Below are 12,811 nucleotides of genomic sequence, written 5' to 3'. Positions count from 1 at the left end.
CATAATCCTGAGTCAATGGGAGGGTGGGTGGTGCGTTTTTGGGGTTGCAAACCGGCGAAATGCCAGAAAGTGAAGAGCTGGTGTGAGACTCGAGTAAATTGACTGTGCTGACAGATTTTGAATGATTGATTGATTGATGTAATTTTATCAGTTTCCCCGCAACATTTTCTCACTTTTTTCTCTCTCCAAGTTTCCACCCGCCATCAATGATACCTCTTAGCTTATTATCACGGGAACTTTCATTTCCCGGAAGACACTGAATTTGTAATTCTCCAAGTCTCTGACGCTCCGTGTCAAGTTCAGCACAATACAGCCCATTATCTCAATACTTTTTTTTATCGCCACATTAAAACATCTTGCGAGGCGCGATGGTGGGAAGAGTTAAAGGGAAAAGATGGAGAGGCGAAAATTGCCACAAAACAGGGGTGGATCAATGGCAGAGAGAGAGTCTTGAGTGCTTTCGGAGAGAAAACATTTTTAGGATGCTCATTACAACTTTTCAAAAGAATTTTTTTCTCCCATTGTAAACATCTCATCGTGCTTGATATTCTCTCATCCCCACAAATGCTTGTGATTATTTAAATACAATTATGTTAAAATTCTCTTTGTTTGATTACTCCTTGAAGGAAGAGCGAGCGAGAGAGAGGGAGAGCGGAAGAAAAAAGAGAATCCCGGTATTATTGCCTTTTTTGTCTTTATTATTGAAATAACACATAACATCCTTGGAGCAAGTTAAATAATTAAATTGCTGAGCATTGTTTCTCTCGCACAACATTGGCGTATAAAATATCTCTAGCGTCTTTCATCTCATCGCGATTTTCTCAACTTGTATTATCCCGGAAGACATGGCCATGATAAGAAAAAGACAATATAGAAAAGATAGCTGCAGTGAACAAAGAATTATAATTTGAATGGAAGCGGTTTAGGCGGAACATGAACTTCTCTGCACAACTCACTTAAGGAAGCAAGTTTGCTGGGGATGATTTAATTATTTATTGTTCCTCTGTTCACACATTGAATCCATTACACGCGTTATTTATCTGTAATAACATCGGGCCGCTTATCGCTGAATATTGTGACCTCCTGTTGTTGAATAAATTTCACCTAAAGCGCACCTGATAAGGTGAAGAGCAGGTGCTTTTGCCAGACGATTTTGTACTGCTGAATTTAATTGCTAAACATTGATAAAATCTTTGGACATTAACTTGCCAACATCTGTGCGAATGATACTCTTTTAATGGGCCAAAACTAGGATTGTGGCAACTTTGGCTGTAGCCACTAAATTGCAGTTTAAGGTGAAAAGTTTTGCAAAGTCCAAACTGCTCCATTTTGGGGGGCGGCGGCGAAATGCTCCACACGAAATTGAATGCGAAATGGTGAAGTGGTCGCTCTGCCAGAGGAGCATTTTCTCTCTTGGCTATGATGAAAGGCGGGATGACACAAAAGGCTATCTTCTCCGGAGAAATGGGAATAAATTTCTGCAACACCTTACAGATACCCTTCAACTGCTCTCTTCCCACACTCTTGGTCGCTCCGGTGGCTGAAATGATTAATTTTTATTAGCAACCTGTTGAGGGTTTGAGGTGTATTAAAAAGAGAGACCGAAAAATACGAAAGATGGCGAAAAGTTGCCAACATCCGGAAGGCTTTCTTCTTTCTCCCCCCCCCCCCCAAAAAAATCTCCTTCTTTCACCCCACAAATTCTTAGCGACATCGTATCACGATTGAGATAATCTTTTTGCAAGAAAATACGAATGCATTCTGGAAGGAAACTCGATCAAGGGAGAGAAAAGGCCTCAAATCTGTACACCACTTATTAACAATTCCAGTACTTGAAGATTTTAGACTGTGTGCAGATCTCTTAAGTTTCTTAAATCTCAAAATCCTGAATAATTCAAGTGTTATTCGACGATTTTATGGTCAAAAAAAACGACACCTGAAAATGCAATTAGAACGAAACATAATAAAATTTTGTGTGAAAACCTCATTTTAAAGTTATAAGTTAGATTTTAGTTAGTTTTCAGTTATTTTTCAGTCAATTTTAGCTTGAGAAAACCAAAATTTTCATGACATTTGACAAAACATCATTGATTTTGGCGTTGTTAAACGTTTTATTCAAATAATGGTCTCTTCTATGGCTTCCGAGAAATTTTTCCAAAGGGAAAACAAATGTCTTAAATCTGTACACCACTTTCAAAACTTGAAATTTGCAGACTGTTTTCACATTCAATTTTTAACAAATCTCGTAAGTTTCCAATCGATATTTCTCTAGAAAGTGAATTAAAATCGATTTTTGGGTGTCTTTTCCGATCATAACCTAAAAATATCACCAAGAAATCTTTAAAAGCTCTGTTTGGAAGCTTTTTAGATCAGAAAATCATATCTTATTATTTGCCAATTAACTCCAAATTGCTAATTTAGGGCTAAATTGTGCAGAATAAACATTTTCGGAGTCTAAATCCAAGTCAGAATTAATATTTTTGAGGTTATGTTCGATTTTATCGCAGTTTGAAGTGTTTCTCGGCATGTAAGTGCTTAATTCTGTCAATGACTAAAGATCTCTCCGATTTACCACAAGAATTTCTGTCCTGAAGTGTGTATAATTCACTAAATCTGTTCTAAATTCCTTACATAACCCAGAAATTGACTCTTTCTTCGTAAAAACCAAGAGTTTTCCAAAGAAACAGGGCAATTTGTCGGTAAAAAAAACACTCAGGAAGGGAATATTATAAGTTTTTGACACTTTTTCACTTCTAATTACATTTTGCTGACCTGTACACCACTTCTGACTGTATTATCTCTCCCTTGAATTCAACAAAACCCCAAGAATTAGTGGGAATTCTAAGCATTTACCTTCTGCAGGTCATGCAAGTTTAAATGAAAACTTATGCGTCTTCGTGGGAATAACAGTAAATAAAAATTTACAAAGAAAAAACACCCTTTGCATAAGACAATTTGCACAAACATTAGCGTGCAACTGCGATATGGCGAAAGTGGTTAACTTTGCGAATAACCAGCGAAGGAGGGAGAGAGAGAGAGTTTCATTAAATGTAAATTTATTTTAACAACCTGGAGTAATAGTGTTTGTTCTGTATAAATTAATTTAATCACCACAGACATGGATTGATGGCTCTAATGCGACAGAATAGATTGCTTTAGTTTTTGAATATGCAGAAGTGCAAGTTTTCCCCCTGAAAAAGAACTTACAACACACACAATTACAGCGGGAGTTGGTTGATGTGAACTGAGAGCTTCTTCTTCTCACCATTCGATTATAATTTTCATATCTTGTGAAAATGCTGCGCGCCTCGGAAGTGTGGTAATGTTTAAGTCAAGGGAGAGATAATGTGCCTCAAATCTGTACAACACTTCCTAAGACACTTCCACAATTCCTCTGCACAATCTTCAACACTTCTAAACGTATTTCAAGTCATTTTTTACACTTCTTCAACTGTTTTCTACACGCAATTCTGACTTAATCACAAATCTAATCCAGATTTTTCCATCTAAAGACGTTTAAGTTCTTCAAATGCTTAGATTTTTGATAGTAAAAATTGATTTTAATGTTCCTTGATTGGTTTATAACAAATTTTTGTATTGATTTTCTACTTTAGAATTTTAGAAAATGGTTAAAACTAATTTTTGAATGAATTTTGAGGTTATGACTAAGCCTTAAAAATCCTTCTTCACCTAATTTGAAACCTTTTTACACCAGAAAATTAGTGAATATTGCGAATAACACAATATTTCTTCAAAATAATTACGTTAAATTTGCCAATTTAAGCACAAACCGCGGAAAAAACTAAGCAAAAAGATAATTTTCTAGATTGAAATACCAATTTTCAGGTTATGATTGACTTTTAGGCTTTTTCTTACTTAATGTGAAGTTATTTTAACCAGTAAAAACTCAACTTTCCCGAGAAAAATATAAATAATCACAGATTAAACACAATTTTAAGGATTTAGAGGATTTTTTAATCACCTGGAATTTGTCTTTAATCAATCACATAACCTAGAAAAAGCAATAAAATTGATTTTTCTGAGCAGAAATATGTAGAAAATGTCTCAATTTGTTGAAATTGATGCTTTTTCAGAGTAAATATTGGATATATTTTCCCAATTTCTACCCTCAAACACTTCCATGAAGTTGTACACTACTTCCAACCCTATAATATCTGTCCCTTGGTTTAAGTATACGCGAGATGGCAAAAATACATGCGCTACATAGGGATTATTAATTTTGGAAGCCTTTCTTAAGTTTTCACGTTAATGAAGCTATTCATTTAGGGACTTGAAATTTCTCTCTCATCATGAGAAGAATACTAATTCTTTTCTCCACAGGCAAATGTTTGAAATTCCGCCCCAATGTAAATTTACGCTTTCGTCCATATCATAATCATTACATTCCCGCGTCTCATTTTTCCTGCTCGGCCTTCCCCTTCCTCCCCCCTCCCAAGGGGGAGATAATATGGCAAAACAGTGTACGCCACTTCCTGACACTTCTACAGATATTTTCAGAACTTCAGCGGTGCTTAAAACATGCGTTTTCCTTATTTTCTTCTCCGCTTTCGGAACTTCATAGAATTTTCTAACCACCTTAAGCATCCTAACCTCAAATTAGGATCGTATTTCTTTCCGAAAGACTCCATTTTCACCTTGTTTGACCATGAAAATCTCACATATAAACAATATTTAGGAAATATATTAAGTTTCCAGCGAGTATTTTGATGTGTTCAAATTTTTAATCGCTCTTTTGGATGTATTTTTGATCATAACCTAAAAATTAACATGAGATATTAGAGAGAATCTTTAAAAGAAAACTTAATTGGAATCTGTTAAAGGCAAGTGTAATCGACAAATAACTGAAAATTGATATTAAGGAGTAGAAAATCAGTCAAATATCCCTTAAAATAGACAATTTTGTATTCCGAAACAACAATTTAGAGGTTATGATCAATCTTAGCGCAATTAACACAGTTTAATATTTGATTGCAAATGCTTCAACTTCTTAACACTTCTCGTTGAACTGTACACCACTTCTGACCATAATATCTCCCCCTTGCTGCCCCCTCAGCCTATGTATATACATTTGCCCAGCACAAGTGGATATAAATGGTTTATTTTATATGCCGATAAAATTCATTGCTTTAAATTATTCATCACTCGCGTGAGCGCGAAGCACAGAGTAAATTTCCAGGATAATTTTTACTTTTTTAAAGTAAAGTTTTTTTTTTCTCCCAACAATATTTGCCTGTGCTGGCATTCATGATACGCTCGCGATTTGTGTGGAAAATGATGCAAAATATGTGGGTGAAATGTATTTTCATGGGTATTTGAATGGCGGCGCGCAGTGGAGGTATTTTGGGCTCCAATGTGTGTGCAGAGCATTAAAGCATCAAAGTAGTTAATGCTATTCAGTGAATTTGACGGATGCAAATTCATCCATCAAATGCAATGTGTGCTATTTCCACTGATGCAGTCAAAGAGAATGTCAAAAGTAGCTTCGCACACTTACAATTCCGTGGCCTGCAGTGCAAAAGTGATTTGCTGAAGCGAAATGCAATTTAATATTAACATGCATATCAATAAATGTTTGCACAGTCTCAAACTCAAACCCTAATTCCCCCAGCATAAATCCACAGGATTATTTTCATTTCATTCTCAAACATCTGATTCGCTGGATTCTGATACAAACATTCCACTCTTTCGAGGGGATGAGAGAGCTTCTCCTCACAATTGACATGCATGTCTGCGTAACATTTGCCTTGTTTAACACAATATTGAGAGGGTTGTGCTTCCCAAGTCCATCCTTCACCATGAAAATATTTTCCCATGGAGATTCTCCTGCTCTTCCGCCAAAGGGGTTGCCAATATAGCTTTTGAGTGCCAAACGGAAAATATGCAAAATGAGGAAGAAATAATACGTTTAAAAGGTCAGAAAGTCTTTTCGACAGAAGATTCAAATCATTTTTTGATCATCCCCGGAATATTTGATCAAATTTCGAATATTTCATACAAATTTCAATCATTATTTTATTCAAAATTTTAATATTTCATTCAAATTTCAATAATTTTTTGATTATTTCCTGAATATTTAATCAAATTTTTAATATTTCATACAAATTTCAGTCATTATTTTATTCAAAATTTTAATATTTCATTCAAATTTCAATAATTTTTTGATTATTTCCTGAATATTTAATCAAATTTTGAATATTTTATATAAATTTCGATCGTTTTTAAATTATGTTCTAAATATTTAATCAAAATTTGATTATTTTATTCAAAAATTTTCAATCGTTTTATGATTTTTCGTATTTTTTATTCAAATTTTGATTATTTCATACAAATGTCAGTCATTTTTTGATTACTTTGCAATTTTACTTGGGAAAATACTCATTTTTTGATTATTCAATTCAATTATTTGATTGAGAACATTAAGTTTCCTCAAAAATCGCTTTGTGACTTGCCGCTTGGAAATAGATTTTAGAGCGTTTAGAGAATATTTTGGACCAGTTTTGAGATCATTTATAAGAACGTTAAAAAGAATTTTGAACAGGAAATACATTCTTAGCTCATTTCAGGGCAAATCTGTGTCAAATACAAAAATCAGGACGACATTTTGTATTTAAAAAGTGTATTAAAAGATTAACATATTTTTGTCATCATTTTTAAAGATTCTTGTATGTATAAAAACGTAAAACCCTGCGTAAAACCATAAATATTCGATTAATGATTAAGTATTTGAGCAATGTTGTCTATTTATTGGTGTTTGTAAGCTTTTCAGCTAAGAAAATCGCTTTTCCGACTTTTAAAATTGTGAACAATTATTTTATAATTAAATTTTAAAGAGAAAATAAGATAAAACATCAGTTTCGTTATCAGGAACAACTGGGAAATCGCTGAATTCCACGATCGCGATGCACAAGTCGAGCCAAGTGACACTTCATCCCCAATATTAGCAACCCCTTGTCTTCCACACACACACACAGGCAGCAAAACATGCATCCATAAGTATCAACGTGGTTACGTTAATATGGACAGATGGGATTTAAGTTACGTCCTCCGAAATAAATGAATTATTATGGCAGTGAGGCGCACAAGGCAAAAAGTCGAGGGGAAAAAGGCGAAACCTCAATTTATAATGATTTGTGACATGGCAGTGATGGACCCAAAAATGGAATTAGAATGAAATCTCTTGGTATTCACAACTGTAAGCACTTCTGAAATCCCCTCAAAGCTTCCACCGTGGGCGAGTGAGTCGATCAATATACCGAAATAATATTGAATTTTGTACCCAAGAAGAAATTTGGGGATTAAGTGAATTAATTTGTGAGAATGTTTCAAGTGATTGAAAGGGAGACGTTGAGGCGAACTTCATTGAATTTAATGTTTTTCGTCAAAATACCCGCAGATGATTTTGTATTTTGCTCTTTTACACCAACGTCAATTCAAGCTTGAAACGTTGACTTTTTGGACTGTTTGAAGAGCTTTTTGATAGTATATATACTATTATTATGTATCGTTAATTAGATCAAAGAGGGAAGTTGGAAGAGTCAGTACTTTAATTGTATGACAATGTGCGTATTAAATAAAGGAGAAATTGGGAGATCTTTCTAACAGAATTCAACCCTTTTCTTCACAATTCGTCTTTGTTCTGCTGCACACTTAGACAAGAGCACTCAAAATATGCATTCCACAGTCTTATCACTGGACTTGACCCATGATTTACGATGTATTTTACATAATCTCGCACACCTGTGAGCTTATAGAATCTTTATCAAGCACCTGTGAAGCCTATGGTGTGAGATTGGGCTCTCAAAGATACGCGGTTTGGTCACTTCTTTCTCCTCTCGTGACACGCGCGCTATAAAAAGACGGTGAACATTGGGGAAGTAAGTCATTTTTCGCTCACCTTTTGATCGCTAAGAAGCTATAGAAATTTCTGTGTCACAATGTTTCGCTTCCTCTTCCTTGCCAGTGCTTTAATTCCCGCCATCCTGGCCACTGAAGGTCTGCAGACATGCAACAGAGGTCCTTCGGTGAGGCCAGACAGCGTGAACGTCATCGGCTGTGATCAGACGCCTTGTGTGATCATTCTGGGCGAAAGTGCGCGGATGGAGATGGTTTTCACAGCTCGTGAGTGTCTTAATAATTCCTCGCCACGCCGTGATGCTTAAGTTTTCCTTCCCTCTCGCCAGCGACCACAATTCAGGACCTTCGACCCTCAGCGACGGCGTTCATGGGCATTCTGCCCGTTCCATATCCGCTGCCCCCGGAAATCCAGCGCGGCTGTGATCACCTCGCCAACGCCACCTGTCCGATCCCGGCCGGAACGACAGTGAAGTACAACTTCGAACTCCCCGTGAGCGAGGATTATCCGCCGACGCCCAATTTGCCCGTGGAAATCACGCTGCAGGACGGAACGACGGGATTCCAGTGCATTCGAGTCACAATCAGAGCAACGCGCGGATAGAAACGGCCGTCTTATCACTGAATCACCCACTCAACCTCCTCCGCGACGCTTCCTTATCACTTTACGACCTCCCACAATAAATTTTGTTTTATACGCACTCAATCACAGTGATATTCTTGCTGGCATTTTTCCCATTAATTTCCTCTGATTAGACATCAACTTGAGCCTATTTTCTATCTATTCAGTGTATTTTTCATCAATTGTTTACGGGTCGTTGCAACATTACAGATTTTAGTTCGCAAAAGTTATGAATTCGTGTTGCAACTTTGCGCTTAATTGGAAGTTTATTGAATACATATTTCAGCTGCTGCAAAATGCAAGATTTACTCTGTAAGTGTGTTTTTAAAGTAGAATATTCCAACTTTCACCAAGTTTCTTGTCCTTTTCCTCCACGTTAGCAGCGTTGACGTAAGGAAATGCTGAGAGTAAGTGAAGCGCATTATTTTTTGTGTTCTGCCCACACTAATTCCAAGGAACTTTCAGGAGTTGTTGGCGATTACTAAGGGATGTTTTCCCAGTGACAAGACATCTGTTTCCTTGGAAAGGATCGGAGGATGTCTAGAAACACATAACCTTAATCTGGAGCATTGAAAAGGGTGCAATTTCCCAGATGAATTCAATCAATCCAAAGGAATGAAATAAATGAATTGGTTTCGTAAGCGTTATGAATTCATAACTTTGACAGCTTATTTAGAATGGTATGAAGTTAAAGTTGCAACGACCAGTTTGCTCAGAAATCTCTGGGAGCGTGAGTAATTAATTAATATCCTCATCTTGAGAGGGGAAGCGGAAAGGGTGGAGATATTTGGGGTGGCAGCCAGAACCTGTATGCAAAATACGGGCGAGCGGTGATGCGAAATTGAGAATCCTGCACAGCCTTTTCTGGGGATTTAAGTGCCCCCTCGTGCATGTGGTGTAATTTAAAGAAAGTGCCTCGACAGAGCGCTGAGGGTGATGTCGTGTCCATTATGGCCCAGGGTTCGCTTGATTTCGGGACTGCGGTGACCCCAAATGACCCATCTAGGCATTCCGATACAGAGTGCTAAAATACATTTGCCCAATGATATGTCGCCCAGAAAGCGCAATAAAGGGGTCTCCTAAGCGACACTCAACATGGGCTACGAGGGGTAAGTGTACACGTTATATTAATAAAACTCATTTTATTTCCGCAAAATGTTTAAAAGCAGAAACATGTACAGCTTCACCTGCACCCAGTGTAGCGACGATTGCCAGCACACGGCAACTCCATCACCCGAGATTTCGGCGAAGGATTCCCCAGGAATTCTCACGAGTCCCCGGCGGAGCGCTGACAGCGCCACCGTGCCGCCCGACGGTGGGTGGCGCAGCGAGTCACACAGTCATAAAATTATTTAAGAGCAATGTGCGTTGACAAATGTCTTAAGTATGTGAATACTACTATTCAGCAAGCTGCCGGATTCTGTGGAATATTTTTATGTGGTGAACTTCAAATGAAGACAGCTCGTCGCTCAGGATAGATTTACACAACGTGACTCGCGAAATTGGCGCCAACCGCAGAGTTTCCAGCATTCAGCATGTGTCGCAAGCACATTAATTGAAATGAATCTCTCCGTGGATGATACGGAATGTTGGGGGGGGCGGAATGTGTGAAATAAATGAATTTCCCCAACTCCGTCGTCGTTGCCTTTGAAATGATTCGACAATTACATGAGACGTTTTACGACCGATGAAATGGGTAATTCACAGTCGCAAAGGTAAGTCTGCTTGAGGAATTTCCACCATCTGATCAAACGGAGTGGATTTGAATACACCGACAAAATCGATGCTCGGCCAAGAATCTCACGGAAATTCTCTGGAATAATGAAAAAATAACAAATTGTCCGAAAATCCAAGGAGGAGATAAAGATGCCTTAAACACTTCTACATTTGCCGGACACTTCTAGAATTTGAAATTTGTAGTCTGTTTCCACAACAATTCAAGTCGTTAAGACCGATATTCTGTGGCGTCACGCGTCTTAATCTTAAGACCAAGCTCGTACGCATCGACAACATTTATCATAGAAAAGAAATGAATTCTCAAATGATAATGATTCTCTTAAGTTTCTATCTGATATTTCAGCAAAAATCGATTTAAAACCGCTGTTTTTGGACACTTTTCCCGACCATAACCTTAAAATATTACTAAGAGATCTTGAAAAATTCCTTTTGAAAGCTTTTCAGATCACAAAATTCCTTCAAAATTGCTGTTTTACTGTCAGAATAGCGCAGAAAGTTTTTGTAAAGAAACATATTCCAAGCATAAATGATTATTTTTGAGGTTATGTTCTACTTCGATACAATTTACAGTGTTTTCTGACATGAAAGGATCAGAAAAGCAATGTTTATTGTATGAAAATGTCTAATTGATGTGCTATAATGCGAATTATTCACGTAATTTGTTTTAGATTCGTCACATAACCTAAAAAAAAAGAATTTTTGTGATTGTTTCCAGCACAAAAATGAAGAGAAATCCAGGAAAGGAAAACTGCAAGTTTTTAATCACTACGATACGACTGACTGACTCGCACGTTTCTCTGCGTCAAATAATGCGAACAGCGAGAATCTCATCAGAGGGAGAAGGCCGCCAAGACAGTGGCATTCTTGCCGCAAGCTCTCCAGGGATACTAATTGGACTGGGCTTGGTGTTTTGCCGGTTGTTATTGGGAATTCGACTTACACTATATTATCTCCCCCTTGAGAAAATCTCCGCCTGTCTTTGTGCCACAAGTAATGGACACGAAACAAGACATTTTTCCTCTGCCAAAGGAACTAATAACGCGATGATGGCGAACATGGGAGAGAGAAAGACTGCGCGCTCGCATGGTTAAGTATTGTCGACGAAAATGTAACTATGGCATCCCCTAAAAACAGCCGTTTATTTTAATTGCCTCTCAAAGCTGCATTATGCACATTAATGGGAAACAAGATCGTTAGCACTTTACTTGACAAAACAACTCGAGTTACAATTGCAGTGTGAATTGAACCATGTTCTATTTAAATGGGAAAATGGTAATTTTGATAAGGAGCACAAAAGCAACAGCTATTAAAATGGAGCAGTGTGTGTGTGAGTGTGTGTGTTTGTATTAGTTTCGGGAGTGAAATTGATGGAAAACTGCTTGATGGGAAACTACCCAGTGCTTCAGTTCTCATTTCCCCAGCACAACTTTCTCAAATTCCCCCGAAACAGTGTGGCAATAATACTTCCCAGCGTCATTCAGCATTATACTTAAAGACACCTTTTTTTTCCTCCCCTGTGGAATTGCTGTAGCATTTTTTTTTTGGCCGCGTTCAAACAGCTAAAATATTGATTTGTTTTCCTTTTTCTTCTTCTACGGCACAGCGAACTCAATCTTTGAGTGGCTGAATGAAGCTTCTGTGCGCTGTGACACTTGACTCACTTGACTCTCTAAATAAAATACATACAGTGAGGTATTTTTCGCAACAATTCATTTCCACCCTTTGAGAGTGCCTTTTGTTCAGCGCAGTTTGTGTTGTTACGTGTCAAAGCGGAGACCATGCTGGGTAGCTTTCATCCTCGCTTCGTCCTTTGACCCAAAAGAGAGCCTGGTGTGGAAAGATTGTGAACTCAGAGAATGGAGTTCAATTTCGCTCTTTTTAAACTTCACCAAAGCAATATCCTTCTTAATATGCGCTGTACAAGTGTCAAAAGGGATTAAATAATTAATTTTATACGCTGTTTTTCCCCTACAATAACACTAATCACGCAGAAAAAAAGGGATTAAAACTAGCAAAATTGATGTAAATTAGTAAAACATCCATATTTATGCATAATGGAAAGCTTCTGGATAAAACCCTGTTCCTAAATTAACATTTTTAATAATTAATTATTATTCTTTGCGCAAAATATATGACTATAAATGTACATAAGCAGAGATCCAATGATGGATGGACTGAAGGGGAATTGAGTGGCCTGAAGACAACCTTGAGTAAAAGTTGTTCTGCGTTTACTCCAATACACATTCAGAGACTTCAATCGACAATGGATGCATTGAGAGGGTGAAGAAGCCGAACGGAAGGGGATGAATATGGGGGTAAATGTGATAATTGGCATTATAATAAAATGCCATGCGAACGAACCCATCATCGGGGGAAACATAATTTAGTCAATATGTTTGTCAGCTCTCTCTCTCTTCTCGAGGGTGTGAAAATTGTTGGGGAAGAAGTTTTGCTCCAAAAGGTGTTGAACAGTTTCCACCCCCGAAAGACAGAGATGTTGTGCCAAAATTTACTCCATTCCTAAACATCTCAAGTGTCACATTCAGCAAACATTTAAAAGTTGTTCGATAGTGAGTTCTG

At 37.5% G+C, this 12,811-nt stretch overlaps 1 protein-coding gene across 1 annotated transcript; it reads left to right on the top strand.

Annotated features, from left to right (window-relative positions):
- The first annotated feature begins 7,955 nt into the window (after positions 1–7,955).
- LOC132265209 (NPC intracellular cholesterol transporter 2-like) lies at positions 7,956–8,476 on the top strand. Its single transcript, XM_059765787.1, has 2 exons — positions 7,956–8,139; positions 8,202–8,476. The coding sequence occupies exons 1-2, from the start codon at positions 7,956–7,958 to the stop codon at positions 8,474–8,476; spliced, it is 459 nt and encodes a 152-aa protein (XP_059621770.1).
- Positions 8,477–12,811: the final 4,335 nt, after the last annotated feature.

Source organism: Phlebotomus argentipes, unplaced genomic scaffold (assembly GCF_947086385.1).
Source record: "Phlebotomus argentipes unplaced genomic scaffold, Phlebotomus argentipes genome assembly contig_2, whole genome shotgun sequence".
NCBI classification, from domain to species: domain Eukaryota; kingdom Metazoa; phylum Arthropoda; class Insecta; order Diptera; family Psychodidae; genus Phlebotomus; species Phlebotomus argentipes.
Note: the sequence above shows the minus strand (reverse complement) of the source record. Positions and strands in the feature narration are given on the sequence as shown.